This window comes from Microtus ochrogaster, linkage group LG1 (genome assembly GCF_000317375.1).
Source record: "Microtus ochrogaster isolate Prairie Vole_2 linkage group LG1, MicOch1.0, whole genome shotgun sequence".
Lineage (NCBI taxonomy): Eukaryota > Metazoa > Chordata > Mammalia > Rodentia > Cricetidae > Microtus > Microtus ochrogaster.
The window spans coordinates 50,331,613-50,339,909 of NC_022027.1; the positions used below are offsets into that span (position 1 = coordinate 50,331,613).

An 8,297-nucleotide genomic window follows, 5' to 3' on the forward strand; every position below is an offset into this window, starting at 1 on the left:
AATTTTATCTTACACGTGAAGAAGTATGCATCTTACATGGTACATGTGCACCATGTCACGGTCAGAAGAGGGTGATGTAGCCCCAGGAACTGGAATTATGAATGGTTGTGAGCCACCAACATGCATTCTGGGAACTGGACCCAGGTCCTCTGCAAGAGCAGCCAGTGCCTTCACCACTGCGTCATCTTTTGGGCTCCACGAAGCTCATTATTATATTCAGCCAGCACCCACACGATGGCTCAGAACCAGCCATAATTTTAGTACCAGGGGATGACTCTTCCTGATCTTCGAGAGAACCAGGCACAAACGTGGTACACACAGAAGTTGGCAAAAACAGTCACACAATTAAAAAATAAATAGAAAAACTTTTAAAAAAGCAAAAGAATAACAAATGCTAATAAAAATCATGGTGGCCCCATTCCTAAAAATATATAAACCTATAAAAAGAAATATATGTATGCAATGCATAAGTGTGCATGCACATACATGTGATTGTGTGTATGGAAGCCTAGGAGCTGAGAAAAGAGCAGGAAGTCCATAGCATATTCTAGTTAGCTATGAAAAGTCTGAGAACCAAAAACATTTAGAAAAATGAGATACATCCCTAGACATATCTGAGAACTTATGTCTGTGCTCTATCTTTAAATTACAGACCTATACTCTCCAGGGACTTTGAGAGAGTAAAAGGACTGGTGGAGCTGTGTCAGGCATCTTTGGTCTCTTGACCGAGCCTAGACCCAGGAAACCCAGATAACTAGCTACAACACAATCGGAAACATTAGCTGTCAGCCCGAGAGTCACTGCAAGTCAGGGCACATTCTAACCGAGGGTAGAAAATATCACCAGGGCCGTGTTAGCTCGCTGGGGAAATGGCGGCTTTGATTTATTTGATCATATTTTATCAGGTCGCTACAATCTTTGTGATCCTGGACAAATTAACCTACCCCTGAATCTCCACCCGTGATTAGAAGAACCAATACATTCCAAGTGCTTAGGCTGATGGTTAGACACAGGAAATGCTCAACAAACACTGCTGGCTACTATAACAGAGGCGTGCAAGTGTTAGCTGTGTTTGATCACCTAAGAATCATGACCCCCTCTTCCGGTTTCTGAGGCGAGCCTGTGTGAGTAAACACAGGTGCCACAGGGTGTAGATGAGGCCTGAGCCATTCTTCCCAATTTGCTAGGTATAAACCGGCTGATTTTGCTTTTCATCTGCTGTCTGCACTGGGTGACTGACGTGTGCGGTGGGGTGGGGTGGTGGCTGGAATGAGAAATGCCAACCCTAGGCTCTCGTATTGGAGAACTCCATCCCCAGTTGGTAGCTCTGTTTGGGAAGCTTATGGAGCCCTCAGGAAATGGAGACTTGTTGAAGGAAGTATGTTGCTGAGTGCAGGCTTTGGAGAGCTACAGCATTGCCTGCTTCTGTTCTCTCTTTGTTTCTTGTGTATGGATGAAGACGTGAGCAGCCAGCGTCCTGCTCCAACCATCATGCTTTCCCTGTCTGTGGCCATGCTTTTCCCGCCATGATGGACCGTAACCCTCAGACTCCATAAGCTAACAAACCCTGTCATCTTCTAAGCTGCTCCTGGTCAGGGCATTTTATCACAGCAACAGAGAAGTGACCAGCACAGGTGGGAACTGGCAACTTCTCCCGGACCAGGTTCCTGTGGTGTCACTGAGCCCCACGCCAGCTAGCAGGCTCTTTGGGACTTGTCTGGGCTTTAAGGGAGTAAGGCCTTTCCCTTCTGCTAGTTATGAGCAGGTGAGTGGACTATAGGGTGTGGATGGAGTCTGAGCCATTCTTCCCTGGTTTACTAGGAATAAAAGCTGGTTTTCACCCAGCTCTTCTTTGTCTGTTCTCCATTGGTTCAAACTCCAAGAGAAGAAAAGGAAATGAACAACAGTTCAAAGCCGCACATATTTATTCAAGAAAACCACTCACTGTAGATGGTCTAGTTCCTGAAACTGTTCTCCAGGAACATTCATAATCCTGAAAGATACAGACATGTCTTTTGACATTCATGTTAAGGCTAATAAATGCCCCGACTCTAATAGGAGTTAAAGTCATAGATGAATTTTTTTTAAGATGACAAAAAACCCAGTACACATTTTTTGGACTTTCTGTGCCATGGTTTCATAAATGGAATATTATATGACTAGAGACAGAATTATGACACTTTTCCCATAGGCCAAAGTAAATTTTCAGACACCAGAATCTGCCTTGGTTTTAGTTCTTTGTCTCTCTTTGGCTTAAAAATCTGATCTTAATGTTTTTTAAAATTAATTTTAACTTACTTTTCTTTTTGAGACAGGGTTTGATGTAGTCCAATGTGGTCTTGAACTCACTATGTAGCCAAGGGTGATATTTTAAACTCCCAATTTTCTTGCCTTTACCTCCCAGGTTCTGGGATTATGTCTATAGTCCACTGTACCTATTTGTTTTTTTTTATTCATCCTTAAAAGACTTACAAGTATGTATGTGCACCCCTAGTGTGCCCAGTACTTGAGGAGGCCAGAAAAGAATGTTGGATCCCCTCTACCTGGAGTTACAGATAGTTGTGAGCCACCATGCGGGTGCTGGGAATCAAAGTCCCACTGTCTGCAAGAGCAGCAAGTGCTCTTGACCACTGAGCCACGTCTTTAGCTCCTGGCTATTCATTTTTAAAGTGATGGCTTCATTACGGCATTTCGGTCTGATTCTCTTTGATCTGACAGTTTTCCCACACCCCAGGAAGGGTCATAGTCTCGTCTTCGTCATATAAAACTTACCTGAGTCCTACTGTCCCTGGTAATGAGCCATCAAAGGATACACAGGACTACACAGAGCGTGATCACAGCCGACAGAACAACTCGAGGAATCCCAACTCTCCGGCCTTCATTCTTGATGTTGACCTTGAGTGTCAAGGCGGCCTGGATCCAGCAGGTCAGTGTGCCAAACCCAAAGGTCAGGGACGTCCCCACATTATGGATTTCTTCATCGTTTGTGAGCTAGGGAACAGAGGAGCTATGTGGAGACCCATTCTGAAACTGTGTGGATGGACGAAAAGTATAGCGGAAAGATGAGGGGAGAACTTCTCGACAGCGATAAACTACACCTTTTCATCTCCACTGACTCCTTGGGTCTACTCTCAAATGGCGGAAATCTACAGAGGGGGCAAAGAAACAGTTTTCCCGGAACTTAAAAACATTTGTTTAGAAAACCCTGCAAGAGGCAGGGATCTATTTCCCGAATTTGTTTGCCAGAGAAAGCTTTTAAGGAAAGGAAATGAAAGAGCAGGAAATTACATGAAAAGGGAAATGTCAAGTTTCTATGGGCACACACCCCAGACACAGCGTTCCGAGCCGAGGGAAGGAAGCTTGGGATGCTGCTGTGTGCTTACTGAGAATCGCCAGTTCTGGCACGGGAAGATTTGATGGGCACACCGTGATACCCCTGGGGACAGTTGGCCTGTCCATGGAACTCAACCTACTCGGTGTTGATAGGAATTCCCTGGGTCTTGTTTTTCTATAAAGAAAACTGCAAAAGCTCTGAGTGTCAGCCAGAGTCCTAGGCCATGAAGAACTGGGTCTGAAGAGCCACACTCATGGCTTCCGCAGAGTTGGAGGACCGAGGCTCTTGCTATTGCAGTTAGTTGTGAGAACCGTGAATATTCCCCGGGTCATTACCTAGCTGTTTTATAAAAGGCACCTACCGCTAAAAACTCCTTCTGAAATCATCTGCATTTTAACTGCACACACACAAAAGTGAGACCTGCTGAAGAGACAGGTGGGTGGCCCTGTTGCTGTAGTGCTGTATCAAATCAATACACTTTCCCTTATAACTTTTCTGTTGTTTTTGGTTGTAGGCCCCACCCACTGCTAGGAAGACACTTTCTCCCTCATAATTCAAAAGGTATATTTTCAAATTTTATTTAAAATAATGACTTCTCAAGCTAAATTTCACATCCAGGGAATCAATCTGTCATATCAAATGCAACCCATTTCATTTATCATCAACATTTTACCTGCTTTTAAGATAGGTAATACCGTAGTCATAGGGTTCAAACTTTTATGAATTAATAGAGGGGCAGCGACGGAAGCGATTCTCATCCCATCCTCCAGGGGGCTGATTATCACACTCACAGGACACTCCAGGTCTTCATATCGAGTGCCACCATTCATAGCTTTACATTTGGTCATTCTCCAAGACCACCCACTTCCGGGATTCTCCTAGGACTTTAGGGGGAAGCATGCACTTCCTATTCATCAGCGCTCAGAGCCCTGGTGCAGCGGACGGGATTTACGTTCAGCTGTGCCTACATGCGCAGCCCAGGCAGGCAGCGCAGGATGGCCACCACCATGATCTCAGAGCAATCTCAGGACATGCTCTTGCGGAGTCATCATCCTAGGCAGTACGCTCTAAGGACGCAGCTTTTGGGCTATCCAGCTTGATCTGGAATGGAAATGCCAAACAACTCACAATGCAAAACATGTTTGCTACCGTGTGCCAAGGTGAAGTCGTGAGGAATAGACGGTCCTGGTTTCATGAATCAGTAAGAGCGAGGGTTAGAGAGAGACGTAGAGAAGCCATGAGTGTGTTTTGGTAAGAGCACGACTAAGCATTCACTAGAATGCAGAGGGTCTGGAGTGCCTGTGGCATTTGGGGTTCATTCGGCAGATGGGGGGGTCGGACCTATCTCTTTGTTTGCTCATGGGAAGTTTGTAGCAGGGAAGGGTGGGCTACAGTGTGCAGTGAACAGAGGCAGGAAAATCATCCAACTATCGAAATAGATGAAGCTGTTCAGAACAAGAGAAAGATGAGGTATTGGCAAAGCAAACCACTCTTCCGGGTGTGCTCCTGGGCTTCTGAGTTCTAGGAGGATGGACGAGGGATTCTGGAGAGGTTCTGGGCTGTCCCTCTCGACTCTCACAGACACTCGTTATTCCGATGTGTGTGCTTTCATCAAAGACGGATAGCCAGTGTTTAATTATCAAGAGGCAGCGATCTTAGTAATTTTCTAGAAGAGCGTACTGGGATACGATTTATGATGAAGAAGAGCGTGAAACACTCTGTAAAGACATCTTTTTAGGAAGCTCACGGCTGCTCTAAGATAACTCCCCGGTCGTCATGTCATCTGCATCAGCAGTTAGCACTCACGTGTCTGACGGGAACAGGCGTGGCGACCCTGGGGATAATGGATGTGGAATCAAAGTGCAAAGTGTTTGTTTCTGAGTTCACGCAGAATTCTACGGGTCACATGGAGACGGTACCCTAGGCTGCAATAACTGAGAAGTGGATAATCTTACCAGCATGAGAGGGAGGCGAAAAAGCCAAAGGAAGTACCTGGAAGTTACCAAGCAAGGTCATTCCAAAGGAAGCCAGACACAGCGCCACCAATCCACTGATATTCAGCCATGGGTTTAAAACCTTTGGTTTCAGCTGGATGAAGCGCAGAACAGCTACCACGAGGGCTAGGAATAAGACAAATCTTAAAATTAAAGAATGTACTAGATTAAGGCAGAAATGTAAAGCCATAATGTACAAATACATATATAATAAATGAATAAATAAATAAAGACCCATTTAAAATCTTTTCTGAGACAAGGACTTGCTATGTAGCCCAGGCTGGCCTAAAAACTCGGTATGTAGCCCAGGCTGGCCTAGAAACTCGGTATGTAGCCCAGGCTGGCCTAGAAACTCGGTATGTAGCCCAGGCTGGGCAGGAACTCAGTATGTAGTCCAGGTTCAAACTCAGGATCCTCCTCCCTTAGCCTCTTGAATGCTGGGATTACAGACATGAGGCATCATGTGTGGCTCTCAGAGATCATCTTTAATCTCACCACAGAAAAGTTTTCTTCATTCTTTGATTTTTTTGAGACTATAATTATATCATTTTCTCTTTCCCTTTCCTCCCCACAAATCCTCCCATATACACATACATACTAGCTCCCAAACTCATGGCTTCCTTTGTTCATTAATTGCTGTCAGATATATAGATGTATGCACAGGTACACAATATACCTATAAGGGAATGCAATAATGACTACCTGTGACTATTTTGATACTATATTTCAGCAGGAAGGACAAAATTCCCCTATTCATATAGCAATTAAATTGGAAATTATTTACTAAGGGTTTAACCTTGACGCCAGACTTTTGTCTCTCTAGCCATTAATACAGAAAAGCCATCCACATGATTGCATTACGCTGGTTGCTAGATTTCACTGTGCCAAGCTCTGAGGTCCTCTGACCAATGGGAATAAAACATTCACATCTGGAGTTTGCAATCAAAATGTGGATAACCCATGATTTACAAAACTGCAAATTATTCATCCTGATATAACTTTTGGTACACGTCCCAGCCAAGGTCTATGACCGATCAGAGAATAACTGCATTGACAAGAGTTCTCCAGCCAGTATCCCTGGAGTCACACTGGAGGTCTGTTAACCACAACTGTATCCTGTGGGATGAGGAAGAAGCGTGATGCTGTATTTGCTTGTAGGCCGTGAACCGGAGAAGGAAGCTGGGAGAGCACCAATTACAGGGGAGCTAATAAAGAAAGTCCGATCTGAGGACCGAGGGGCTCAGCACAGGACCCCATGGGGACACTTGCTAATCAACACCAAGTGAAGCCCCCGCAGGAGGACAGAACACAAACAGCGCATTTGGGGCTGGAGAGATGGCTCAGCCGTTAAAGGCTAGGCTCACAACCATAAATATAAAAAAAGGGGCTGGAGAGATGGCTCAGCCGTTAAAGGCTAGGCTCACAACCATAAATATAAAGAGTTCGGTTCCCAGCACCCACGGCTGTCTCTCCAGCCACCATTAAAATAAAATAAAATAAAAAAAACAACAGCGCATTTGATCTCTTTAAAAGACAACTAGCAGAAAGCAGTTCCCTGGGAACTCTCTGCTGGGCACTTAAATTTGTGGGACATACTGTTCTAGAACTTTAGCCCACACTCAGACCCCAGTATGGCTCCTCCCACGGACCCACCTGACAGTGTTTCTCCCTGCCAGCAGGGAGGACTTGAGTTGCTTCGGGCACGATGCATGTCTTGCCACTGGAAGCAGTGTCTTCCTGTTTGGGATATGGGTGAGAAGCCACTTTCTCACAGACAGAAGCCTACTTGACTGTAATAACGTCACCCAGTTCCGACAGTTATATTCCAAACACGAAGCTTTGCCCTTTTCAGCCGCCAACTCTATACTACTCAGGTGAGACAGACTCTCCCTGTAAAAGAGCCTCGTTAGAAGGCTGGAACTAATGAGGCTTTGGCTTTATCAGAATTTATGAACTGAATTTGCCTCCAGGCAAATTATCAATTTTTCACCAAATAGTGTTTAAATTATAACTTCATAAAAGTAATTTCTAGGAATATGACCATTTCAAAATCATCTTTATATTGTATATGTTGACGCTTCCTCAGCACAGGACCAATAGATCCACTTAAAACTTTAAAAGATTATTATTTTTATGTGTTTTGCCTGCATATATGTCTGTGTACCACACATTTGTAGTACCTGCAGTGGTCAGAAGAGGGAGTCAGACTCCCTAGGACTGGATGGTTGTGAGTCATGTGGTTGCTGGGACTTGAGAGGAACCAGTGCTCTCAACAGCTGAGCCTTTCTCCAGCCCCTAATAGATTAATAGATATACTTTTAAGTTTCATTAAAGAAAATTTCAATTTGGGGCCAGTGAGATGGCTTGGTAAAGACACTTGCCACCAAGCCTGTCGACCTGAGTTCAATCCCAGGACCCACATCATAGGAGAAAACTAACTTTTAAATGTTTTCTTCTGGGGCTGGAGGTCCTGAGTTCAATTCCCAGCAACCACATGGTGGGTGGCTCACAACCATCTGTCATGAGATCTGATGCCTTCTTCTGGCCTGCAGGCATACAAGCAGAACACTGTATATGTGATAAACAAAAATTTTTTTTAAAGAGTTGTCCTCTGACTGCCACACATGTTGTGACATGTCACCTCCCCTGACACAGACCCCTCAGTAAGATGTAGTAAGTTTAGATTTGTATTAACAGTTTTAGAAGAAGAACTTTTGTTTTGTGTTTGGTATTTTTTTTTTTTTTTGTTGTTGTTGTTCGTTGGTGTTTTTCAAGACAAGGTTTCTCTCTGTAACAGCTCTGGCTGTCCTGGAACTCACTGTGTAGACCAGGCTGGCCTCAAACTCACAGAGATCCGCCTGCCTCTGCCTCCCGAGTGCTGGAATTAAGGGCGTGCACCACCACCACTGGGTTAGAAAAAACTTTAAAATCTAGCCCTCTGCTATTTTCGTCTATGTAAGGTTTTTTTT

At 44.6% G+C, this 8,297-nt stretch overlaps 1 protein-coding gene across 2 annotated transcripts in view; it reads right to left on the bottom strand.

The window, feature by feature from the left end:
* Tmem150c (transmembrane protein 150C) overlaps positions 1-8,297 on the bottom strand; it is a 77,296-nt gene that overhangs the window by 3,515 nt on the left and 65,484 nt on the right. For both annotated transcript variants that reach the window (XM_013350838.2, XM_026785173.1), the window contains 2 exons: positions 5,327-5,454; positions 2,814-2,991 (listed from right to left, as the gene is read on the bottom strand). In XM_013350838.2, the coding sequence (XP_013206292.1) occupies positions 2,814-2,991; positions 5,327-5,454 (306 nt within the window). The remainder of the gene's footprint in view (positions 1-2,813; positions 2,992-5,326; positions 5,455-8,297) is intronic.